The sequence below is a fragment of the Sceloporus occidentalis genome, unplaced genomic scaffold (genome assembly GCF_023333645.1).
Source record: "Sceloporus occidentalis isolate IW3139 unplaced genomic scaffold, rSceOcc1.0.p SCAF_47, whole genome shotgun sequence".
NCBI classification, from domain to species: domain Eukaryota; kingdom Metazoa; phylum Chordata; class Lepidosauria; order Squamata; family Phrynosomatidae; genus Sceloporus; species Sceloporus occidentalis.
Window position 1 is genome coordinate 2,441,847 of NW_028317027.1, and position 27,901 is coordinate 2,469,747.

The 27,901-nt window shown below is 40.0% G+C and overlaps 1 protein-coding gene across 1 annotated transcript; it reads right to left on the bottom strand.

The window, feature by feature from the left end:
• Window positions 1–489: 489 nt before the first annotated feature.
• LOC149289204 (translesion synthesis protein REV1-like) lies at window positions 490–27,866 on the bottom strand. The gene is made up of 22 exons (XM_089490927.1): window positions 27,810–27,866; window positions 26,864–26,996; window positions 25,835–26,003; window positions 25,072–25,235; window positions 23,280–23,978; window positions 21,284–21,388; window positions 17,129–17,245; window positions 16,276–16,399; window positions 15,667–15,795; window positions 14,991–15,145; window positions 8,373–8,492; window positions 7,052–7,272; window positions 5,917–6,089; window positions 5,367–5,469; window positions 4,899–5,049; window positions 3,916–4,121; window positions 3,295–3,531; window positions 2,876–2,990; window positions 2,470–2,687; window positions 1,579–1,726; window positions 796–898; window positions 490–601 (listed from the first exon to the last, which is right to left on the bottom strand). Exons 5-22 carry the CDS (start codon window positions 23,938–23,940, stop codon window positions 490–492), a joined length of 3,198 nt encoding a protein of 1,065 aa, XP_089347053.1. The 5' UTR covers window positions 23,941–23,978; window positions 25,072–25,235; window positions 25,835–26,003; window positions 26,864–26,996; window positions 27,810–27,866.
• Window positions 27,867–27,901: the final 35 nt, after the last annotated feature.

Below are 27,901 nucleotides of genomic sequence, written 5' to 3' on the forward strand. Positions count from 1 at the left end.
AAGCTTACTTGTGGTGACGCTACTTGAGAGTAAAGAAGTCCCTCTGCCATTTTTATATACACTAATTTAAAAGCATTCTTTTTGTTCCCTTTCATATGTGCAGAGGAGGTTTTGAAAGCCACTCATCCCTCTGTGCTCATACCCAGACAGTCTGAACACGCACCCAAATGGTACCACCAAACAAAAGTACAAAATAGACTTAGAGTTCTTTATTAAACAAGTTTGAACACTTCACTGTAAAAATCCATAAAACCTTTTATAAAACAAACATTTTGTAAATAAACCCTATCCGACAAGAAAAGAAGTTGAAACACAAAATATTTACATGCAATACTGACAAGTTTTGGCACTTCCTGAAGAAAAAAAAAATGTACAAAAGAACATAGCGTCAAAAAAACAATTTAAAATGACTTTTTAAAAGTTTGAGCATTGAGATCGTCCTGCACTTATGGCACGGTTAGTCCAGGGCATCAGGCTCTCCGCAAGGGGTTAGACGACCTTCAATGAGCTCCCGTAAGTTTGCTGTAAGACAACCTGAACGTTGTCCAGGATGAACTCGAATGCCATGTTCCACACGGACTCCACCGACTGCTGCATTAACCTGACAAAAAAGAAATGTCTTTACTAAAAACTCACAAGGCATGTGTTTTTTGTGTGTGATGTAAATACGAGAGGGGGCCCATCTACACAAATAATACTGGCTATGTGGGTAACCCTAACCATGCGCCAAAGCATGCTGGTAATTAGAGTAGCTAATAAAATCTTACCCCACTAACCCAAGAACTGGGGAAATACCTTTTCATGTATTTTATGACCAGATCTAGCTTTTCCAAATCTTTTTCCTCTATTAAATCTGTGCAGTATTTCACCACCTGCAGGATATCTTCTTCCATGGGATCTAGTTGGAAATCAAAACATATACAGATGTCATTTCAGAAAAGTTTGACGTATTATCAAGTTATTTTAAACCACTGAACACCTTGTGCGCCATATCCACATTAATGCAGAGCTCAGCTTTGTGGTCCGCTTAAATTTTGGCGTCAGTTTTGCAAATGCATGGGGGGGGATTCCACATGCATTTGAGCCTTTACACCCCCCCAATATTAAAGTGTCCTTGAACGTGGTATACTCGCCTCCCCTCCAGCGCTGGCTTAGGTAAAGCGGGGAGTGGGGGTCTGCCATTGATTTCAATGAGAGGACTTTCCTGTCAATGACTGCTTCAAAAACTACAGGACCATGAAGGAAGGGGGGGACTGCTGCTGCACGGCAGCCTTCTGTGACAGGTTAAGTGCTTAAATTTGATTTTTAGTCAAAGATTTCTTTAATATTCATTTTGCTTTACATGGTAAATGACAGACTGTCCCTTTAAGTTTGATATACATTTTGTACATAGAACTGGACGCTGGATTAGAGAGAAAAAATGTTTCTTTAATATAAGGAGGTGGCTGATGACAAAGCGGAGGCACGATGTTGAAAAATGTTTTGAATACGCATACTAAATCTATACAAATAATTTCCTTCACTGTAAGTCAATCAAACACATTCTGCCTTAGAACACATTAACCATTTAGAACGTACCAGAGATTGTGGTAATCCACTCTTTAAGCAATGTTTTTACGTCGCTAAATTCAATAGCGCCAGCTAGATTAGGTGCTCTTGACCTGAAGGAATTGCCACATTGAGTCTGAGGTCCTGGATTAGTCGACGTTGAAGGGCCTAATTCACCCTAGAAGGCAATGTGTGTAAGAATTTAGCATAAAAGCATTGTTTGTGATCCCTGCAGCATAGATTTGTGCAATTCAACCTATTAGCACATAATGTGCCATTACTTTAATAACATGCTTACAAAAAAGTGGCCCAAATGCGTCAGGAAATAATCATACTTCCATTCGCTTTTGCAGAGGAGGGCGATTGATGTCCCTGCCACCACAATGAAATTACTACACCTATCAGCGGGAGACATTACTGGCACCATGCTGACAGCTTCAATATATTACTAGTACACAGTTACTGTGTGAGTGCCCATTACCAGTGGCATAACTACAGGGGCCCAGGCCAACCCCTTGTTCCTGTTTCCTCTTACCCCTTTAAAGATGTTTACAAAGGGCCCTTCCACCCGGGTCACCTGTATGTGTGTAAGCATATGTACATTTGTGTAAGTGTATATGTTTTAAGGGACAAAGAAGGCACATACAAGCTGTTTTGGGACAATGAGGACACAGACAAGCTATTTGAGGGCAATGATGGCACAGAGCGGTTGGGGCTGCACTCACAAGCTATTTCGGGGTAGATGTTGCACTGTGGGACATATTGCTTGGTGAAATAGGGGGGCCCCCTCTTGGCAAGTTTCTAGTTACACCCTGTAGGTTTGTGGGTATACGTTGACAGAAAGTGTGGGATTTGAAATGCGATAGAATTGATGGAAATCTTGCGTGTGCAGTTGATACCTGAGCTCAGTATCCGTTTTACCTGAGACTGCATCTGAGGTATGGCTTCTTGTTTTAAGGACCCTTCCTTATGTTTAAGAGGACTCCCCGAAGACATAGTATTTTTAGTGGGGCTATTAAACAGCATGGTTTTCAAGGGACTCTGGATTTTTTTCATTGGGCTTATGTGGTTTTTCTTTCTCCTCTTTTTCTTTGACTTCACTGCATGCTTTTTCAGTTGTAGCAGAGGATTTTTTGAAACTGAAATATAAAAAGAAATATATATATATATATATTCTGCATAGTAAAAAAAATCTGCTTTCCCCTACCATCAAAATATACTGGTTCCGTTCAGTAACAGATCTCTTTCAAGCTCAAACTAGGTACAAGTATCATAGGGACTAGAATACAAGCCCACAGTTACCACCCACTGGGGAAAACGGACTTACCAAAGGATGGGTTTAGATTAATGCTATTCTCTGGCTGCCTGTTTCTCTGACCATAAGCAGCTCTCAGCTCCTCCTGGAGTTCAGGAGGTAGGGCAGCAAACACTTCAGGATCCACCTGAACAAACAAAACGCGCAACATGATTTTACATATCACTTATAGAGGGAAATATCATGACTATTGCCATTAAATAATTGAAAACTGGTTCTGCACCGTGGTAACGTTTCCTCTGGTTCAAGCTCTACTCTGTCACTCGTTCGCACGTCTGAAAACAGGTGCCGGTAACACTTAATACACACTGAAAAGAGAGACTGATGGTTTGGTGTCTCCTGCACTGAAACTATATGGCAGAAAGCTAATTCAATACTGTCACATGACTACTACGTACTTATGTTATCCATTGAAACCGCATTTTCCTCACCTGTGAAAAGGCTGGAAGAGCTATCACATTAATGCCCGTCTCTTCACTTTGGTCTGAGAGCGGGGGAATCTGCAAGAGAACTGTTGCCACCGTCTGTTGTTTGACCCTACCAATACTTCTGCCATTTGAGGGCTCCTTCCTGCATTCATCGCGTGGTAACCGATTTTGGATGGCAAGTGTTTGTTCCACTTGCTCCCTTATGTCAGGAGGTAATGCTTCCAAGACAGATGGGTCAACCTATAAAACAGATTAGAAGACACTCTCAAAACTGGTTCGTATACCTTGGGAAAGCACAAAGCACGCTGCTGAGCCAGGCACCAGTGCAGACTATATACAGTGGTCAGCAGGTACTGAAGTGGACTAAAAATGGCTGTAATGCGATGCATGCACTAAATTCTATAGCGCACTGACACAGACATGAACGCAGGTGCACTAAGTTTTAGTCCATTGCTTGTCAAATGGCAGATCTTGAAGCTTTTACATTACAGTCTAGATAACGATCCCATGCCAAATAGAAAGCAGAAATCTTTCCACTACTGACCTCCAGACAACCCATGCAATTTGCAAAATAGGATCAATGCATGGCAGCTAATGAATGGGCTAACTCTGGGTCAGTCTAACCTGTGAGGGAGAGGGAACCTCAATCGTAAAATTGAGTCTTGACTTCACATTGATCGGGGAATGCAGACCATTCTTCTTCCCAGGGGACTCTGTTTTGCTGGTACTAGGGCCCTGATCAGATGTGGCACACATATTACAACTGGAAACAGAAGAAGAACATGTCCCCAAACCAGATGATATTTCTACATCCGCAGAAGCGACAACAACTGGAATAGCAGAAAGGAGATCTCAGATTAGCTTTGATCATTACATTATTGCAACAGGATAATTACTTACACAAAAACAATAGACACACAAAAACATACAATGCAGATAATATAAGTGCCACAGCTCCTGGTTACACGGCTTACTGGCAATTATAGCATTATGGGGCTTAGGGGCCTGTCCTCCGGGAGGTAAAGGATGAAAAGATAAAAGCTGGAGAATACTCCAAATGTCAGAATTTCTGTAATTAACCATGTTGCCAATTAATCTCAATTTATTTGAACTAACATGTATCTGCAAGATGGACAACCCATTCCATTTTGTTGAGCTTGTATTTATTTGTATAGGTTTATTTTTTCCTCTCCTCCCGTAGGGCTTATGCAGAACCTGTATGGTCTTTATTGTGCTACAGCGTACACATTACCATATTAGTATTGGAACGTCCAAGCATTTGTTCAGACATTCAAAGCACTTTTTCACCATAAACACACCACAAACGTGCACTTGTCGCAAGTTGCAGTTTCCAGTATATAATTGTGTGTCCTAATGGTGTGAAGGGGTTATAAACACACACTGGCTATACACTTAACAAGGTCTTTGTAAGAGCCATTTTACAGATTCCTATGCTTTCTGTACTCTAATCCAGTCATTCGTAGTCTGTGAACGCTGGTCAATGCTAAAAGCATTCAATGAGAAGGCATGGTGAGTTTTATGCACGTCTATAATAACATGTCTGCAGCACTGCACGTCATTGTTAAGCAATGTTATTAAAAGATTACCATTTTTGTCATCATCTGCTGCCTTCTTCATCTTTTGTCCCTGAAACATATCTAGAACTGAGCGTGAGCCTCCATGCAGAAGTCCAGATTTTAAGGACGATGAGTTAGAAGACCTATTTACTGGAACCAACTGGTGCATCTGAAGCCCAACCTGACCATATACGAAGAGAAAATAGTGTTCATCAGTACAAAGTATTCATAATGACCGCATAACTAGATTAACAAAAAATATATATTTCTGGTGCAAAATACATCTATAATTATTAAAAATTAAAAAAACTCTGTAGGCTTTATTCAGAAGTCTAGCTCTGAGGAAGAAAGATGCTTTAAATACAGGAGGATAGTAATGTAAGGTCTAGGGTATATATATATATATATAGTCCACTCAGTAACAGCACTTTACATTAATTACTATCCCCATTACTGTAGCTATGGATGACTATTAACATTAACAGATGTACTACTTACCCCTCTCATATCAGCGATGTTCAGTTTCATAGAATGGAACATATTCAGAGCTTCTCTGCCGATTGCTTGGCCATTATCAGTCGCCTGGTCTAGGGTTACAGTCCTAACCAAAAGTAGTCAAACAATGATGTAATCATTAAATGGGAAAAATAGGAAGTTGTAGTTAAAAAAAAAAATAAAAAAATATGAGCCAGATAAAACATGCCTTTAACAGTCTACCTATTTTAATATATGCTACAATGGAATATGACAATATGAAAATAGACCACACCGTTAAATGACAGATGCAGCTTAACATACAGCTGATAAAACTAAGCATACAGAAACCAGCAGGGAATAATTTAAAAAGTATTATATGAAGCTGTCTGGAAAGGTCATCCTTTACACAGACTGTAGTGGTGTATATATATATATATATTTAGCCATTCCCATTTGTTTTATCTTTTATTACTGAGCTACTAAAAAAACGTTATCGAAAGCATCACCACAAGTTTTGTAATTGCACTAACAGCACTTAAGATAAACTATGAATATCACGAAATATACTCACCTGGCAACATTATCACAAATTCCATGACCACCAAACTTTGCCGGCTCTATGGGGGCTCCGGCTTTTCTAACCATTATTTTAAGAGTTAATTTACGTCCTTTCATACCAACTGTCTGCAGCCTTCTTTGGATCTCATCGGAAAGGTTCATGAGGAAAGTGTCAGCTTCCTGAGGCTGAAACATAGAATGGAATAGAATGTATTTAATTATTAGAATGGAGGTTATTAGAAAAGAGGTGAATAATTATACACACCCAAAAATGGCATATCATTTTGAGAATTCTTTCACAAACAAAAAAAAAACAGCAACATTTTTAATGAATGTATATTCGCTGATCAGCCATAACATTATGACCACTGACGGGTGAAGTGAAAAACACTGATCATCTTGGTATCATGTCAGCGAGTGGGATTTATTAGGCAGCAAGAGAATATTTCATCCTCAAAGTTGATGCGTTAGAAGCAGGAAAAAGTGGCCAAGCGTAAGGATCTGAGCGACTTTGACAAGGGCCAAATTGTGATGGCTAGACGACTGGGTGAGAGCATCTCCAAAACTGCAACTCTTATGGGGGGAAGCTCCTGGAAAACACATGGCACCTGGATGCACTATGGGAAGAAGGCAGTGCGATGCTTTGGGCAATGTTCTGCTGGGAAACCTTGGGTCCTGCCATTCATGTGGATCTTACTTTGACGTGTACACCTACATAAGCATTGTACCGTGTACACGTTCATGGACACGTTATTCCCTGATGGCATTGGCCTCTTTCAGCAGGATAATGCGCCCTGCCCCAAAGCATACATGGTTCAGGAATGGTTTGAGGAACACAACAAGTTCAAGGTGTTGACTTGGCCTTCAAATACCCAGATCTCACTTGAATCGAACATCTGTGGGATGTGCTGAACAAACAAGTTCGATCCATGGAGGCCCCACCTCGCAACTTACAGGATTTAAAGGATCTGCTGCTAACGTCTTGCTGCCAGATACCACAGCACACCTTCACCCTGAAGGGTCAGGGCTGTTGTGGCGGCAAAAGGGGGACCTAAACAATATTAGGCAGGTGGTCATAACGTTATGGCCGATGTATATTCTGTTTGAAAAAGAATGTACACTTTTGACATGGTTATAAAAATATGTACCTTTGTAAACCGGATGCCATAGTTGATCTCAGCAGACACAGACTTTCTCTCTTTCTCTTTTCGAATCGGTCGATCGTCTAATCCCCTACAAAACCGGTACAACATCTGCCCTGTTTTTGGTCCAAACTCTTTCTGGAGTTTTGACATTGTGATGTTTTGGAGGTCACCACAGGTTTTAATGCCCATTGACATGAGCTTGTGTTCCATAGACCTGCCAACTCCTAAATGAGACAAACCAAGTAAGAACTTTAGATGTAGAAGACGAGATTATAATATTAATTACAGGACTTTAAAACTGGAATTTGGCTAATTGTTTTTTCAAATTTTTTAGTCTTACTTTCTAGTTTGTGTTTGAAAAAAGAAAACAAGTATGCTGAAGTGAGCGGTTTATTTAAAGGGCAGCGTAGGAAACCTATCCGCCCTCCTTGCTTCTGTTAGTGATTTTTTTAGGCAGGGACATTACTGAATAGAAGCTCCTAGTCAGTCTCCTGAATTTAATTGTTTTGTAGAGAGGGGAGTCTAGCTGTTAGTCTAGTGGCAGCTTTGGAGTAAACTAGGTTCCTTTTGAGGGGTAGGCAGACATTTACTTAATTTTATAGATACAACTAGCCTCAGTAGGTCATAGGGTGAGAGACTAGTCCTGGGGTCTACAGTGAGTTGCTGTTGCACCTTCTCCTCTATATGAAAATTAGGGAAAAGGGATTTTTTTATGATTATTAATGCTAAAAGTTAAGTTTTATTTCTTAGTCTTATTCTCTAGTTTGTTTTTTTCTCACTTAAGTAAAATAACCAAGACCCTCAGCTCCATTGTAGTTTTTTTAGTTTTAAAGCCATTTCAAAATATGTTTAATAGCATAAGCTCGTGCACAGAAGACATGTCTAAGAAATTCAATTTGAAGATTTGCTAATGAAAAATATATGCAAAAAGAGTAGATAGATTTAGGTGAACCGGAAAAAATAGCAAGAGCGACACAGCAACTAATTTAATGCTGAAACATGCAAAATAATGCACTTGGGACATATACATCCAAAGTGAAGGAATGGCAAGTGTAACAGCTTCAAGATAAAACTTAAAAAAATGCAAAAGATCTATTTAGGACAAACAATTTCAAAGCCAAAATATACTATTACTGATATTGTACAGGAACCAATGGACCAATGGGTACAATACCCAAGGTACAAAACAAATTTTATAGGTGTGGTTGGTCTGATGAGATGTAACATTCACCAAGAAATATTTTGTTTCCCACTAATTTTAAATGATGTGTTTTATATTGTAGAACTGGACTAGTTTTAAGGGGAAACTAAGAGATAGAGTTACCTGGTAAACTATTAACTAGTTGTCCTCTAATAAAATCATCCACTTCCTCGGGTTTTAAATGGTACTGTCCATCTGGTTTTGCTCGACGGGTTGCTATTCTTGCAAGAAGAATATTAGAACCTACAAAAAAAAATAAATCTATATGTTATTATATAAGCCTCAGGTGATGCCTCTGAGGAATGATGTAAGAAATAATTTCATCCTAACTAAAATTCTCTTCACAAAATATGTTTCTCATAAGTGCTACAAAAAGTTCCAAAACAGGCATTTATCAAAAGTAATCCATGGAAAACAACACAATGCAGATGAAATATTATTTTTCACATTATTAAATGGGTAGAATTTTTTTTTTTTATTATTAAATATCAATGAAATAAACTGTGTCTACTTCACTAATTCCTGTATTTTAGCAAAAGGAGATCCATCCCCGAGACTATTAGACGTGCATTCTCCACTATGTATATGTACACAGGTACACCGCTCATTTACGTGCTCCCAATGCAGCAGGGTTCAGGTTGAAACCCATCAATACCATGCACATGAATATTCTTATACACACGATGTTAAAGCACTGCTACACTCAAATACTTATATACAGAGGATATCAAAAGTTATTGTTTAGTAAAATATAGTGGGAAAAAAACACTGGCAGAGAGTGCGGGTTAATAGCATATACTCGACACTGCAGGCAAGCAATGTTTTATTCATCAACAAGACACGTGTAGAAAGAAGCGGCTGGAAGATTCAATTCACGCGACTTGAGAGGCTACCAACATCTGACAGCAGCGAACCAACAGCTGTTGTGTTAAACAAACTATCACAACACATCTTCCTGTAAACATTACTTGTGTCAACAATATACCCGTATCAAATACCTATGCAATCAAAAGATAGGAGAGAGGCCAATAGCTTACACAGACACAATCCAAAACATGTACAGTCTACATACGAAAACGCTTACATGAATCTTCTAGACACTGGCAATAAACATGCTGCATGTTTAATTTTCTTTTTTCTTTTGTACAGAAAAAGAATCATACTGATTAGTTTTGTGTAATATCAGAAATATCACACTCTAGAACACATTTTTTTTAACAGAAACTATAAAAAAGAAATATGTCAAGGTTTGGGTTACATGGCCATCTTGAATGCTCTCTTTTCTGTGCTTTTCATTCTCTTAACCCAGGGCTTGACAAATTTGTTGTGAATCGAGGCGCCAGCGAAAAAAGTTAGGAGCCAGGATTTTTTTTAAACTAACAGTTGGTTAGGAGTGATCTGATCATCATCAGCCCACTTACTAAACTCACAGCATTTGACCTGGAAGCACCCTGGACTTTCAGGTCAGTGCTGTTTTTTGTTGTTTTTTTTTTTAAATAATTTTTTATATATATATATTTTAACGCTTTCAATGCTGATGTTCCATTGGAGCACAGCATTGACTGATATTTAGTCCCCACAAGCTTGTGGGGACAAATGTTAACCCCTGAAATGCCACAAATGTGTTATACACAATTGTGGAATAGAAGGGGTTAATGCTGCACTGTCGCTCTCATGGAGCGATCAGGCAGCAGGGGGTGTTGGGGCTGGCCTCCACACTCATGTGGAGACCGAAGAACCCTCTCCCCCTGTCCATGAAGCTGCCTCTGGCCATTGCAGGGGGGAGTCTCTGATGACTGCTGTAGGCTTCCATGCCTACAGGAGTCATCAAAGGGCTTGTGGGGTGGCTCGTTTTTGCTGTTGCTGGCCTGCCTGGGCTTCCAGGCAGACCACCAGCAGCAGAGCCCCGTACAAAAGGGGAATTAACCCCTAAAAAAATTGCGGCATTGAATGGGTTAACGCTGCCCTGTCGTTCTTATGGAGCGATCAGGCAGCAGGGGGGTGTTGTGTCAGGTCCCCACACTTGTGTGGGGACCCAATCAACACTGAACCCCCTTCCCTGAAGCTGCCTGTGGCAGCTGAAAACGCTATTGCAGGTTTTCCTGCAATCGCGGTTTCAGCCTACAGGATCACTCCGTGGGAGTGATCTCAGGCTCGGGGGCGGGCTCTGAGTGGCTGTGCTGTCTGCCCAGACTCCATTTTTTTGTGGATGTATGAGGCTGACAAAATTCTGAGTCGCCATGGCGACCTGGCACCTGGAATTTGTTGAGCCCTGTCTTAACCATAGTGAGAACTATAGCACAAATAAAGATACACAGGGAAAAAAATGTGTAGATAATATAATATACATACATATATACACACACACACACACACACACACACAATCACCAGCAGCCTACACATCCGCTAGAGTCAAATACAGCCTATGTACAGAAAAGGGGAAATTGGGGAAATGGATTTGTTGAGAATGCATAGGATGGTAAAATGTACATATTTATGCTGTCCTTCAAATTGTAATGTGATAAATAGTCATTTAAACAATATATATCTTTAGGTAGTCCGTCCTCAAAGCACTCTCTGGGACACACGTCCTCCTGCCCAGTCCGGCTCTCAGTTTAGGCTGTCGGGGAGGGTCAGATTTGTGCGGGATGAGGAACAGGACACTCTCTCACCCCCATCACGTTTGATACGTACATCACTTAATACTACACATTTAAAATACACACTTTTACAAATCCACTTAGTATTGTTAACACACAAAATTAGGAGACGTTTTCCGTCAAGGAGGAGAAAAGAAATAATTTGTCACCTCCCTATACAAGTAAAATGGATAAAGGAACAGAAACACCAAGGACACATTTCTCCGACTACAAGACTTTCAAAAGACGGCTATTTCTGCTTTGTGCCTCTGCTATTCCCACCATCTGTTTTCTATGAAGAACAGAGCTTCCCAGCAATAGAAGGCAGAACAGCTAAATCACATAATCTTTACAAATCGCCATTTTATACTAAACCCTCACGTTGGGGATCCTTTAAAAAAGGATCAGAAAGGTTTTGACTGACCGCCACCACTTAATGACAGAAGTGTTCATTGCTTTATTTATACTACTCCATTTTTGCCGTTTCCATCACACAATTACGGTTGTCTGCAAATATTTGTGCATAACAACCCAATAGATTCTACGCCATTTCCAAAATGTGTTTTTCTTTAAGCTCTACGTGCCATTTCCCACTGTGATGAGGTCTTCAAGACAGGTTAGAATTAATCTACCATTTTATGGCATCAGCACATGTAATGCTACAGAGTCTCCAAGTGTATTCACAAACAAGAGGGTGTCCTTCCACTCAAATGGAAGAGACAGGAGTGTCGCTAAGACCGCAAGACTAGTATTTTAACAGCGTGAAGAATTACTTCCTTAGCAACACTTAGATTGTAAGCTCTTTGAGCAGGGCCCTCCTCAACCTGTTGTTCCTGTAAGTCAAATTGTTGTGTTGTATACTACATGCTATGTCCTGTCTACCCGTTGTACAGCGCTACGGAATTTGATGGCGCTATATAATAATAATAACATGTTAATCTTCACAAGTCCTTACTATCTGACACAGACCATCTCCATCCAATACTTACCTGAGTGAATGCATGTAGTTGTAGCTTACTAGATTTATCAACTTAAGCATCTGCTACAGCACTAAAGTCATCCCTGAGGAGCGCCAGACATTCTAGAAAGGGCATAACAAACTGTACAGGAAGCAGAAAAAAGGAAGAGTCATGTTGGGGAGAACAATTATTCCATAAAGGTTTCTCATGCAGAGTTTATTATTATTATTAGTTCCTTACTCATTCTTCAGTATAATACAGAAGGTGTAAAGCTTCTAAACCTAGTTTCATTTAGTATGTTAATAATATCATAAACCTTTGCAGTACCTTACTAAAGATTGCATGATACATTTAACTAACGCAATGTAAGGTCTATTGCAGCACACAAAGTCTAAAGGACAATGTCTATTAAAGGGGTCTTAGTGGGACTGAAGTGCATACAAACTTCGGCCAACCACCCTTGAGTTTCATAAAAGAAATTTGATTACTTAAAACTCAAGAGTTTAGCAAAGACCTCAGAGTCTCCAACGCAGTCAAGATCACCACCAAAATGTACACACACTATATAGACATATACATAAAGATTATCACTTCACCCACCATAAGCAGAAGCATTGTTCTAAATAGTCACAGCAAGTAGGTAACTGTCTGTCTTATCCAGAAAAATTCATATGAAAATACTGAGAATAGCACCACCTTCTGGAACACATACACTGGGGGGCACTGCAGCATCTTCTAAAATCCCACAATGTCTATGATGGATAAGTAGAAGTATTGTTAAACACTCATCTACACACACCAGACAAGCCAGAAGGCTTGCTTTTCCCTCAGATATCTCATGGTGCTTTCACAACCACAAGGGATTCTGGGTAGGCACATGCAAACAAGGTTAACAATTATCACCTTTGCCTCTATATCCACTTTATACATGGATTCCTTGAAAGTAATTGCCCGCTGTACAAGACAGCCTTTAGACAAAACTCAGGAAGAGGTACAATAGCCAGATCACCACTCATGGACAGCTGTTTCGTCCTTCATGGGACTCGTCAGCACGAGGTTGTGATACTGGCTTAATAGTATGAGGCTTGGGGTAACTAAGAAATATCATTACATAAGTTGTGGTGGGTAAAAGGTAACAGAAACCCTTCCACTGAAGGACGAAACAGCTGTCCATGAGTGGTGATCTGGCTATTGTACCTCTTCCTGAGTTTTGTCTAAAGGCTGTCTTGTACAGCGGGCAATTACTTTCAAGGAATCCATGTATAAAGTGGATATAGAGGCAAAGGTGATAATTGTTAACCTTGTTTGCATGTGCCTACCCAGAATCCCTTGTGGTTGTGAAAGCACCATGAGATATCTGAGGGAAAAGCAAGCCTTCTGGCTTGTCTGGTGTGTGTAGATGAGTGTTTAACAATACTTCTACTGCCCCTTAAATTTAAGTGGAAGGGTTTCTGTTACCTTTTACCCACCACAACTTATGTTATGATGGATAAGAAGTGCCTTCCAAATGTCTTGAACTTGTGCACTAGCATACAGAGGGTACTAATCTTGAACTACATAAAAGTATAAAAAAGCAATACTATGATCCAGGCCCATCTCAAACAAGAAGTGGTTCCAGGACAACTGGAAAAGAAAAACTGTTTACAGCATGGGTACACTCTTAGGGGCCAGAAAAATAAGGATACACCCAGAGGAACACGTGCGCATCAATATTTCCAGCATGCATGTATACATGAAGGGGTGTCCTGAGATGTAACCCCGCAGTGCTACACATACAGTCTCTCAGCAATATCATTAACTGACATTTAATGGTAAATAGGCTCTTTTTATCGACGCACGGCAGGCCTTTAGACTGGCAGAATGGTGCGCAATTAAACGCGAAACCTCTGTCCTTGTTGTTACCAACTAAGTTTTAATTACCAAAAGGAGGGCAGGTGAGTAAAAATGTAGAAAAAGGGTCTTTCATTTGAGGTGATTTTCTTACATATTGCTAAATAACCTGAAATGGCTATTGAACAAACTGATAGAGATAGGCTTAGGCAATGTTGCTTGAGCACTGAGTGAAAACAAGCTTTTTGAGTTCAGAGAGATTCTCCAAATGGACAAAAATAGCAAATGCAGAATCTCCGGTTTCTGTCCTAGGCCAACTGCTATTTAATGAATGTGTTTATTGATCTTGCAGTGGACATTGAAAACATTGCCACATATAATACAAAACGTAGTAAAATAATACAGTCTGAAGTGGACATTATTTCTTTGCAAGGGTAGCTGGTCAAATTGGAGGACTAGGCACCAAATGAGATTTAATGTTGACCAATGCAAAGTTACGCATTTGGAGAAAAAATGAAATGGGCAAATTATACTTTAAATGGGGTTCTGTTAGGGAAGTCATTAAACAAGGACTTGGGGATAATTGTAGACAAACTCAGCAACAGAGTGTGATGTCAGTCGGCCAGAAAGATGCACAAAAAATGTACAAAAAAGTGAAAAGTTTGCCTTTGTATAAATCCCCGAACTCTAACATGCATTGCTATCCTTGGCATTATGGAAATGTGCAGAGGTGGGTCACAAAAATAAAAGGCTGTGGAACACCTCCTTAGTTATGAAGAAAGGCTAGAGATGTTCAATGCGTTTATACTAGAAATTGAGTCAGAGTGAAAATGTATTTATACATTATATTGAGCAAGTAGAAGACATAGACAGATATCATAACAATAGCACCTAAAAGGTCGCGAAAAAGCCCTGCTCCTAGTCATTATTCTAACAATACCCCCAAAAAGCAAAATGGTCATTGCTTCTAGCTCATTTGGCAATCGCAACACACACCTAAACAAACAACACAACACAAACCTCGCAAACCATGCAGACACATTCAATGCACATCTAGTGCTGTCAGGAGAAACTCCATATAAAGAACATTCATTGGTTACACACAGCACATATTCCTTAAAACCGACAACATAGCGATTTCAGCCTGTAATCTTTGGTTGTCTTACTCCTCTACGCATGATCAATTTGTAGTCACTATCATCTAAAGAAAATATGCGTCTCTGCTACCTGATGTAGGTGCATTTACGGGTGTCTGGATGAAAACACTTCTTAGAAGTATAAAACATATATAACATGCAACGTTATACCGACCCATTCCAATGGAAGCAGCGCACCCAGTCTTTTCTTTAATATCACTGCGAATAGCAGTAGCAACTTCATCAGGAGCCAGTCTGGTTTCTGCAAGGATTTCCGTAATGTCGGCTAGAGCTTCATCGCAGCTGACGGCCTCAATATCGTGAGTGTAACTGGTGGATCACACGACACAAAACAAGGATTATTACTTACTCTTTTTAGAAGGTATGCAATGGTCATACTTTATCAACTCAAAATGTAGAAATTAGAAAAAGTGAATCATCTACTGTCTTATAGCATGTATGTGCCCCAGTGCACAAAGCATGGTACATAAAGACATGGTTGGATGAGGTTGGTGTTGAAGAACTTGACTGGACCGCACAGAGCCCTGACCTCAACCCCACTAAACACCTTTGGGATGAACTGGAACTGACACTGGGAGCCTGGTCCTCTCATCCAACATCAGTGTCTGACCTCACAAATGCTCTACCGGATAAATGAGCAAAAATTGCCACAAAACACTCAAAAATCTTGTGTAAAGAGTGGAAGCTATTAAAGCTGCACAGGGGAACAAACTTTTTTCCACATAAACCACACTTGCCAACTGCATTTCATTTTACTAAAAAAAATACGTATATATATATATCTGCAAATAAACATTTAGTCGGAAGAAAACTTCTTTATTATGTCATACCTTGCTAATGTATTGTACATAGTCATGGCAACCTCCTTGTAGGCATCAAAATCATAGGGAACAACTTGAAGATCTGGGCAGAGTAGCTTTGCTTTCCCAAAGAACATTCCATTTTTTACCCCAGCCTTCCTAGTATGTGACAAGACAACAGAACGGTGGTCAGGAAAAATGAAATAAATATAACAAAAACAAAAAATTACTTGAAAACTAAACGATTGTACATATGTATAAAAAAACCCACTATCCATGTGGGGCATTATTCTACTCAGAGGATGTTGAACAAAAAGCAGGGTTTGTTTTTTTTGGTTTTTTTTAATCAGTGGCAACTAATTTGTGGAAGGAATCATTTGCAAAGTTGCAATTTTTCATGTGTTTTTTTATACAGAGTAGGGAAAAAAGTGGTAAAAAGATAAGCCATATCTGTCCTTGCAAAAGATATTATTTTTGTGGGTACAGTAAGCATGGAATAGAGTAGAGTATAAATGTGGAAATCCCAAGATACACAAACCAGATACACAAAGAGATACACAGAATCACAGAATTATACAGCAGGTTTATGAATTATGGGCGATATTTATTAGGCCTGTATGCTTCCTACATATACAATACCTTGCTTCATAACTACAGGATGCAATTTCCGCTAATGATAAATTTGAGGCATCCAAATCCAGTCCATTTCTTTGTGCGAAACCTGAGCTTTCATGGTTAGATGGAGCCTCCTTATTGGGAAGTTCTGAAAAACAAGACATTTAGAAGTACTACCCCATAATATATTGTTTTAATACTGTTTAGGTAGAGCTTTTAGTATAAATAAATGTAAAGATGTTTTTTTTACAGTGGGTTAAACAAATACTTTAGAAGAGAACTTTTGGCTTAAAACTAAACAAAGGAACATCAGTTTGTGCTCTGTTCACTGAAAGATTAAAGCCAAACATCAATTAGTAACGAAACTGCTCTTGTGTTGTTCTTTAATCATTACTAATCTTTAATATTCTTAGATCTAATCCATCAATAAAGCACAAACAAGTATAAAGGCTCAATTTACTTTTGTTCTGTTGCAGCTAATGTATAGAGGAGACTTTAGAGATCCATCTACTATGTTGATGAGAGGAAGTTAAGTTTTTTAACTATTTTATAATGAAGTTAAAAACTAAATTGTGTTTGTATGTCATTCCACTATAATATAAATATTTTGTGTGGATACCGTTAATAGATAATCTTTTTGTTTGCAATAAGATACATTTGAGGCTAGATGTTTTTTTCACAATAACACTCTGAATGTTAGCCTGTCTAGGTTGTTACTGGCATAGATGGGATGTAACAGTACAACAGTGTAACATTGTGAACCTGGATGCAAGGAAGATCTGGTGGTATTGAGAGAAGCATCATTTTCTTATGGAAAGACACTTTCTTAGCTGTTAGACAAGGTTCCTGGAAAAAGTAATCATGCCAACATACATACCAGCCTTGCCGTTCAGCACTTTGTTTTGATAATATTGAAACTCAAGATGGGGATCGGCTCCTTCACGCAACAACTGCCTCCCAGCACCCCTATTGCTCGTAACCGCTACTGGTTTTCCTGCGGGGAAAATTCAGACAGTTAGGCATCTAAAGGTTCTGGCCTACTCTACGGAATTAAACACTTTTGTAACTAAATACAGGATTAGAAATATATTTTCCAGTACTGCTGAACGGCCAAACCTTTCCCAGAAATAATTCTTCAATCATGTTAAATGTTGCCTCATTTCGCATTTTAGCGTATGACACTCAAGTAGGTTGTTGCTATAGAAACTGAAAAATGCCTAACAGTTTCCACAATCTTTTCGTGTGATTTCGCTAGGGCTCAACAAACTCCAGGCTCCATGTTGCCACGGTGACAAGAAATAACTTCCTGGCACCTATGGTTTGGCACAAAGAGTAGCGATAAAGAGGTAGGTGGGGTACAGTGGGGTCACATAACAGAAAGTGGCGAAAGTGAGTTGCGTGTGTCTGGGTATGTTAGTGTGTGTGTGTGTCTGGGTGTGAATGTGAGTGTGTGTACATATGTGTTAGCTTGTGTTACTGTTGAGTGATTGTGTTTGGATGTGAGTGTCTGGGTCCGTTAGTGTGTGTGGCTAGTTAAATAAAGTCCACTTGTGTGCACATAATCTCAGTATATATGCACCTGTCCCGAAAGACTCCAGAGTCTGCAACAACACTGAGCAAGGGGCACCACCAAGCATGTGGCACCATGAAGACCAACAAGCTCTCCAAACAGGTCAGAGACAAAGTCGTGGAGAAGCACAGATCAGGGTTGGGTTATAAAAAACTATCCGAAACTTTGAACATCCCACGAAGCACCATTAAATCCATTATTAATAAATGGAAAGAATATGGAACCACAACATACCTTCAAAGAGATTTGCCTGGCCACCAAAACCCGCAGACCAGGCAAGGCGGGCAGTAATAGAGGCAACAAAGGTAACTCGGAAAAGCTCTACAGCGGAGATTGGAGTACATAGGATCACTTTAAGCCGTACACTTCACAGAGCTGGGCTTTACAGAAGAGTAGCCAGAAAAAAGCATCAAACATATAGAAGAAGGAGCTCTGATCAAATGAGACTAAAACTGAGCTTTTTGGTAATCAAAGAAAATGCTATGTCTGGTGCAAACCCAACACCTCTCATCACCCCAAGCACACATCCCCACAGTGAAGCATGGTGGTGGCAGCATCATGCCGTGGGGATGTTTTTCATTGGCAGGGACTGGAAGGTGGTCGGGATTGAAGGAATGATGGATGACGCTAAATGCAGGGAAATTCTTAAGGGCAACTTGATTCACCCTTCCAGAGATTTGAGACTGGGACGGAGATTCACCTTCCAGCAGGACAATGACCCTAAGCATACTGCTAAAGCAACACTCGAGTGGTTTAAGGGGAAACATTTAAATGTCTTGGAACGGCCTAGTCCAAACCCAGACCTCAATCCAATTGAGAATCTGTGGTACGATGTAGGCTGGTGTACGCCAGCGGAACCCATCCAACTTGAGAGAGCTGGAGTAGTTTTGCCTTGAAGAATGGTCAAAAATCCCAGTGGCTAGATGTGCCAAGCTTATAGAGACGCACCCCGAGAGACCTGCAGCTGTAATTCCTGCAAAAGGTGGCTCTACAAAGTGTTGACTTTTTTCTGTTTTCTTTACAGAAGTCTTACTTCTTGTTTGTCTCACAATAATAAATATTTTGCATCTTCAAAGTGCTAGGCATGTTGTATAAACTAAATGACACAAACCCATTTTAATTATAGGTTGTAATGCAACAAAATAGGAAAAATGCCAAGTGGGTGAATACTTTTGCAAGGCACTGTAATATTGTATAAATATGTGCAGGGACAATATAAAGAGTTCTCCAGTGACCCGTACATTGACAGAAATGTACAAAGGACCAAAGGTCATCATCTGAGACTGGAAGAATGAAGATAAGTAAGGGCAGTAAGGGTAGGGGTTTCTTTTGCTTTCCTTTACATCAAAAGCAGGACAGTTAGGTAGAAGGGTTGAACTTGATGGAGAAAGTCAATTTATAGTTCTCAACATACAAAATAGGTTAAAAATAGCTTATATCTGTAACTAGGTATGGAAATTTGGCAGTCAGATAATTCAGTAACAAACGCTGGTTTTGAGAGAGAAGTACAAAGGGTACAAAATACAATGAAGGATTTTTCCCTGCAGTCCCAAAACGAAGCACTTTATCATCTGTGCTGATTGCAGCACACATTAGTATTCTGCTCATTGAGCAGACAAGTCAAGCTACGTTCGATCTGTAGTGTCTTTGTACACTAGGGCTTTGCTCTGGATTTTTTTTCTTTGTTTCACCGTCCCTCCCTGCTGAAAGGAATCGTCATTACAGTATCGCCTACAGTGGACATCCAGAAAGAACCTTTGATTAGACAACAGAGTAATACTATATTCATTTTAATGCTCGGATTTAAGATAATTTTAATAGTAGATTTTCAGTTGCTTTCTGTGGTACATATCAGGCTAATTAATCTAGCTAATAATCTGCTATAGATTATAATAGGTAGGTGCCTGACATCATCACGGCATAGGCTGCTATGAAAAATATCTTACGTTGGTTAACAATTTCATAAAGTACCGGTCCACTTGGGTCTGAGCTTTCTTAACGAAATGTTAGCAATCACTCCTATCATGCCAAGTCTGCCAGTAAATGAAGGAACCTGGGTATGCCAGGGCATGATAAGAGTGTGACTGCTGTTAACAATCATATATACAGTATCTCACAAGTGAGTACACCCCTCACATTTTTGTAAATATTTTAATATATCTTTTCATGTAACAACACTAAAGAGATGACACTCTGCTACAAAGTAGTGAGTGTACAGCCTGTATAACAGTGTGAATTTGCTGCCCCCTCAAAATAACCCAACACACAGCCATTAATGTCTAAACCTTGGCAACAAAAGTGAGTCCTTTTTTTTTTTTTTAAATCAGTTTTAAATATCTTTTACTTATCTAGAAAAGCTAATGAGAGCTCATAGTTCTCAGGAGGCTCTGGAGAGACTTGATAGAGTGGACACATAGCTTCCTGGGGTGGGTTTTTGGTGTCGCAGAATGTCTCACTATTGAGGCACTCGCCTGCTAAGTTCTTTTAAATCAGGAGTCCGTCACCATATTACAGGGCTTGACAAATTTGTTGTGAATCGAGGCGCCGGCTAAAAAAGTTACGAGCCAGGATTTTTTTTAAACTAACAGTTGGTTAGGAGTGATCTGATCATCATCAGCCCACTTACTAAACTCACAGCATTTGACCTGGAAGCACCCTGGACTTTCAGGTCAGTGCTGGTTTATTTTTTATAAAAAAATTTTTTTAACTCTTTCAATGCTGATGTTCCATTGGAGCACAGCATTGGCTGATATTTAGTCCTCACAAGTTTGTGGAGACAAATGTTAACTCCTGCAATGCCACGAATGTGTCATACACAATTGTGGCATTGAATGGGGTTAACGCTGCACTGTCGCTCTCATGGAGCGATCAGGCAGCAGGGGAGGGTTGGGGCCTACAGGAGTTATCAAAGGGCTTGTGGGGGCTCGTTTTTGCTGTTGCTGGCCTGCCTGCAGCAGAGCACCGTACAAAACAGGAATTGACCCCTAAAATGGCATTGAAGGGGTTAACGCTGCACTGTCGCTCTCATGGAGCGATCAGGCAGCAGGGGGGTGTTGTGTCAGGTCCCCACACTGCCTGTGGCAGTTTCAGCCTACAGAATCACTCCGTGGGAGTGATCTCAGGCTCGGGGGCGGGCTCTGAGTGGCTGTGCTGTCTGCCCCGGCGTTTTTCGGGGATTTAACAGGCTGACAAAAACCTAGGCGCCAGGGCAAAATGCTCAGTCGCCATGGCGACCTGGGATTTGTCGAGCCCTGCCATATTATATATATGGCGCATGTTGACATCTGGGGGAGGAGCCACACAGGGCCCCTGCTGCTGAACTCTGTGTTGCTGAATGCCTCGACGTCAAGGCATTACAGCAATACTGCTTGGGTAAAGAAAGCAATCAACGGGACGTTTTTCCATGACGTGTCTAGCACGTCAATTGTCATGAAGGTGTCAACGACATCAAAGCAATCCTACCTTTGAGGTCTGGTCGGTTGCGAATACCCACAGATACAAAGAAGCAGTCCATATCCACGTGAATAATGCAGTTCTGGCACTTGGTTATGTTTGAAACAGATCTGGCTCCTATAAAAAGAAACGCATTACATTTGAATTACAGTCAGAAGGAAAAAAGGGACAATTATGTTTGCATAAACCAGGTCTGACCGTAAAGCAAGATTAGGTCTATCTTTCCTACTATTCCTTATTCATGTATTGAGTAGTTTTCAGTTCACATCAGCTGGGAGCAGTATGTCTGTGTCAATGAGTGCTGGCATTGTTAAAGGGTATTCACATGCCTAGTCTAGGACAAAACCCAGATACAACCCGTACTTTCCACATGCATGCTACCTGGCTAGAATTACTCAAATGAAGAAGATACACTTTTGGAAATGTTCTGTATTGGCCATCCATTATATAGGTTGACACCTCGAAATATGTGAACAGGGCTGAGCACAACTAGGCGACTGTGGCTCTTTAGGGCTGTGGCCGCTGGGAAGATACACACAGCCGCACGTTACATTTTTATAAATTTGCAGCCCCATATTGCAGAGCCTGAGCAATGGTAAGGAGGACAGTTTATTTTAAAGGTTTAGAGAGTGTGGTAGATAAATGGAACAGCCTCCAAGCAGAAGAGGTAGAGTCTCATACAGTTACCTAAAACTCAACATCTCTAAGACAAAACTCATGGTAATCCAGCCATCTGCTCTGTCCACTTATCCGGACATCTCTATTAGTGTTGACAACTCCACTACCCAACCAACAGACCAGGTTCGCTGCCTTGGTGTCACCCTTGACTCTGCTCTCTCCTTCATCCCTCGCATCCAGTCCCTCACCAAATCCTGCCACCTTCACCTGAAAAACATCTCCCTAATCCCCCCATTCCTCACACAAGAAAACACCAAATTACTAATCCACTCCCGTCTGGATTATTGCAACTCCCTACTAACCAGTCTTCCCATCTTTCACCGCTTCAATCCATCCTCAACACTGCAGCTATATTAATTACTCTCTGCCGCTGTTCCTCTTCCGCTGCCCTACTATGGCAATCACTTCATTGGCTCCCCATACCCTCAGGAATCAAATGTAAAATTCTGACCTATAGAGCCCTCAACAACTCAGCACCACCTTACATCTCTATCCTCCTATCCAAATACACCCCTACCGGCCCCTTCGCTCCTCTCACGACGGAGCGGCTTTCTTCTACTGTTGTTACCTCTTCCCACTCCGGTATTCAGGATTTCCCCTGCGCCGCACCCCTCCTGTGGAATTCCCTTCCCCGTTCCCTCAGACTTTCTGCCTCGTACGCAACTTTCAAAACCTCTCTGAAAACCCACCTGTTCAGGGAAGCGTACAGCATTCCTTCCCAGTACTCTCAGCCATCATCAACAGCTTTAACACATCATTGGAACCAGAACAATTCATCCCCATCCAAGCAGTCCTCTCCTTTTGCATCACTTGCCCCTCAACCACCGACTAGATTGTAAGCTCGCAAGAGCAGAGCCCTCCTCTCCTTTGTACCATTTTGTTATTGTATGCGTTTCTAAATTGTTCTACTGACTGTAACAGCGCTGCAGAATCTGATGGCGCTTTATAAAAAAAAAATTTTATGTAAAGGGATATAAACATGCATGGGATAGGCATAAAGCTATACTGAATCTAAGACAAGATCAAGGACTGATTAAGGTCTGAGTCCACATCAGAAAAGATTATACGTTCCTAAGTATGTATTTGGCCACTGGTCAACTGCCTACTGTGCCAGATGACCAGTCCAGACCCAGGTGCGATCAATGATTCATGGAGAAAGTGATTGTTATTGTTAAATTGGTCGTTAAATTGCTTTGCTCCTTTTCATATTAGTGGTTTATACTGACTGAGTGACAGTGAGTCTGGCCAAGTTAAATATCGGCATCAGTCACTGTATTATCCAGGTCTCTGCATAAGTCCTATATGCAGAATTATGCAGCGAGCATACAGACCCACAATTCTACTACATACATACCTGTCTTTGTCTTTTTAAATCTCTCACGGCCAGGGAAAGTACCATTACTCTGAGTCTGAAGGCTGCGGACAAACTCTGTGAACTCACATTTCCACGTCGATATGTGATGAAGTCTTGAGTGAGAGTAAAAATCAGAGATAAAATTGGAGTCGGTCGTCTTGGGGAGCTGTGGGGAGGCTGCCCGAGTGGGTGAAAGTACTGTAGTGCTTTTTGTGCTTGAAGGCCCCAGGAGCGAGTGGTGAGCACCATTGACTTTAATGTTACTGTGCAAAGATGAGGATGAGGGAGAAAGAGAACTTGACGCAGTCCTGTGCGGGTCACATACATTGTCCACGTGTCTATTGTTTGGTTGCAACAGATCTAAAGTGCAGTCTGTAACGTCAGCACATCCTGTTCCTGGCTTTTCCTGCTGTTGCAATGAAAAAGATCTAGATGTAAAAGAGTTATTTAAATGCACTGAGCTTTCCAGTGGCTTTAAGGCACTATTAGAGCTGCAGTTGTGTCCGTTGTACACAGCTATATTGCCTGTGTGGTTCTGTATTCCATTAGGCTTGTCATCAGAAAACTCTTGCTCTAGGTCCACCATTTCAAAATAGTCATCTCTGTGCTCTTCTTCATCTTCCCATTCATCCATTCCATTTGTGTGACTGGTGCTTGACTTCACGGAGGAGTCTGTCACGGAATGGTTTCTGCATTTGAAGTTTAACAAATTCTTTACAAAAGTCATAGTAGATCACCCCTCCTCTTCCAATCAACAAGACATTTTCAATATTTGGACAGCACTTAAGGGTCAGTTTACAAACACCAACAGCTACAAACATGAATATGCTGTGCAATTTTGGGCACCTATTCTAAAGAAAGATATCATAGCACTAGAAAAGGTTAATAAAAGGAATGGAGCACTATAGTTATGAAGAAAGGTTAACTAATTTAAATCTGTTTAGTTTAGAAAAACGGCGCCTGAGAGGGGATATGATAACATTATATAAATATATTCGGGGCCAATACAAACCATTGTGTGGAAATCTGTTCATAAACAGGACTATGCATAGGACACGTGGTTACGAGTTCAGACTGGCAGAAAGGAGATTTAGCCTAAGGCAGAGGAAAGGGTTTTTCACAGTAAGGACAATAAGGATGTGGAATTCTCTGCCTGCAGAGGTAGTTTTATCAGAGTCTGTACAGACGTTTAAACAGCAACTGGATGGATACCTGGAAAAACATAATATTCGGGGATATAATCTTTAATTATGGGGAAACAGTTTATTGATCCAGGGAGAAATCTGACTGCCATTTTGGGGTCAAGAAGGACTTTTTTCCCTGGTTAGTGCAAAATTGGAAAGAGCCAAACTGGAGTTTTTGGCCTTCTTTTGGATCAACAGCAACAAATTAACAGATATAGGAAAGGCTGAACTTGATGGACACATGCCTTTTTTCAGCCTATAGAGCAGGGCCCTCTCCACCGAATGCATCGGTTTGTCTTAGTCTGTCAATTCTTGTCTTGTCATACCCCTTGAATTTATGTATTGTATTAAGCGCTGCATAAACTGTTGGCGCTATATAAATAAAAGATAATAATAATAACTATATAACTATAAAGCCAATGCGTATAAGTCATGTGACCTAAGTGATTGCTGTTATTGGTTATCACAGCAATCACATGGCTCGGTAAGCCAACACTCTACACTTGGACCTGGCAGGAATGAGTGATCAAGGACGAACACAACAAAAGGTGGGCACAAAGCATTCTATGCTGCCAAATGGCCCTTGACTTACGTTGTGAGGTTGGCATCCCCTTTGATGCAGCTTGTTCCTGGGATATGATCATCAGATTTGCACTTGGAGGTAAAATTCAGGCTTTTCTGAACACTGGACTGCTTTGTATATAGCTGATAGGGAACGTAGGACAGGAGACGTCCAGCTTTTATACTGTAAAATAAATTTACAAAAAAACAAAAGGAGGTAAAATATGAAGTCTGTACTTGCTCCAGATGAATGAAGCAGATTTTTGTGTTTTTATGAAACACTAGTGCCATTTTATATATTGCATCTGCATGCTATCAAATGCTAAAATTTTGATGTATTTCTTCAACACATGATGACTGCCATAACCATCTTTTTTCTACCCACTTCTCTACATCATGACACTGAGCAATCCCATGCTCTCGCTCTAAAAACTTTTTTCTTCCTCCTTTCTGCCTTCAAGATTATTCTTCTTGACATTAGACTGTTCCTCACTGTTTTTTTAAACATTTGTTTAAAGAAGACTTGTCAGGAGATTCCTTGTCAGCACATGTATACTAACCTGCTTCCAAAGTCATAACTCCCTTTAGATGATACAAGCAGGGCCTCAAATGACTTCTTGCCCTCCTTTAAACCTTTCCAAATCTCCAGTAACACACCTTTCTGAATGTATCCCTCTGAGACCCAATATGAGACATCAGAGAAAGCAGAAAGCCTGAACAAAAACCTCCAGCAAGTATGTAGTAATAGGCTTTGTACACATTAGCAATATCATATAGAAATACCTTTCTGTTATCCACTCAGGACGTACAACTTTCTCATCCCTCAGCTCCTTAATCTTGTTATTTGGGAGATTTGTGGCAATGATGTGTGTTGTTTTACAACGGGAATAGTACATATGATATTGGCCTCCGTGCAACATCATCATATGACGCAACTGATCTGCTGTAGGGTCTGAAAAGTAAACATGTTAACTGGAGTTTTCTCTTATAACGTACATTTTAGTTTCTACAGGAACTTAAAGTAGACATGTCATGCAAGAAAGTGGACTTTGCTAGCAAGTGTGTGTGTGTGTGTGTGTAATATATATATATATATATATATATATATATATATATATAAACTAGTTATATAGCTTTCTCTGATGAAGCTGACATGATGTCATAGAAACACATATTTTCTTTGCAGGGCAAGAGAATTGAGCCAAAACTGTGCTTAACTAACTTATGTTTTTAGCTTTGAACTAGCACATCTCTACAGTCAGATTTCATATTAATTATCATATATTGTGCTCAACACCCCCTTTATCTCACAAGTGTTGCTATCAGGTTCAGTTGTTTTTGTTTTACTATATGCTATTTTTCAAATCATTCTTATTTTATGGCATTTCTCACACCAGCCTCAAACTTTTGCACAGTACTGTATAAATCCATAATATTGTGGCTAAATATTATTTTTAACAATACATAATAGCACTGACCATTAAGATCCTGAACATAAAAAAAAATTGCAGTAATTTGGATACACAACTTATTAGAAATATACTTAATATTGTAACAAACAATGCACCTTTTACTGTCCATGATATGCAAAAATGGACACTGGGTTTCTAATCGCTACATAGAAATATTATTTTGGAGTTATTTATTTATTTATTACAAATGTCTCTAGAGCTTCTATATTATTTCTGAAAGTGTATTCAATGGAACTAACATATTAACAATTGTGCTAACATATTACCCCTGGGAAGGGGAAGAACAGATGATACCCTCCAATTAAACATACCTCATAACAGAAAGAGAAGCTGCACATACCTGTATACCCATTCACATAAATAGAAACACCGTTAAATATAGAGGATGCTGTCCCATCTTTCTGCTGCAGGAATGGTGCATCGGATCGGAACTGCTCATCTAATTTTTGCACTTTTGCTGCCATATAGCCTCCCTATCATGGAAGAAATAAGCAGGCGTGTTCAGACACTAATATCACAAAATATGCAGTTCCCAAGAAAGGAAAATTGTTAAATTACAGGGATATGGCCCCTTTGCACAAGATCAGCACCACATTAGAAAAAAATGTATTTCCCCTTTAAATTATAAAGATCACTAGATAATCATATAAAAGTAAATGATAGCTATGCAACACTGAGTCAAAATTATATAGTTAATAAAAACAAACACACTATGTACAAAACTGCCATTCCAGCTGTAGAAAACAGTTCCTTACCATGCGAAAATATTTTATTACTTTAAAGATAACCTTAAAACCTTACAATATCTGTCTTTGTGGCCTAATGCCCCTTAAACCCATTATCACACTTTCATTGTATAACTCCTAAAATTAACCTACTATATTCTCTATGAGAGAAACATTCTATGGTACGAAAAACAAATTGTCTTCTAAATTACACATAAATGTGTTTGGCCATAGATAATGTTATATGTAGTACACCTGCTCTACTGAGAGAAATGTTGGAATGGAACAGTCTTCCAGCAGACGTGGTAAAGGTTAATACAGCACTATCCTGAATACCAAGGACTAAGGTTTTGATTTTTTACAGCAGGAATAATGAGAAGACTAGATTGGCCAAATGGTTCTTATCTGCTGTCACATTCTATAACATTCGGAATAGGAAAAACTGCACTTCTTCTAATGAAAGACCATGGAAACAATGCAATAATGCACGAAAAGAAGCTGTCTTCCTAGAAGCCTATAAGAAATGATCACAGTAAATATTGCATTCTAGTGCAGACATACCCAGGCAGCCCAGCCATCTGCGTTGCTGGCTCGACTTCTCCATCCTCCTCGTTGCATTGTGCAGCTTCTAGTAAATAAAAAAAACAAACAAC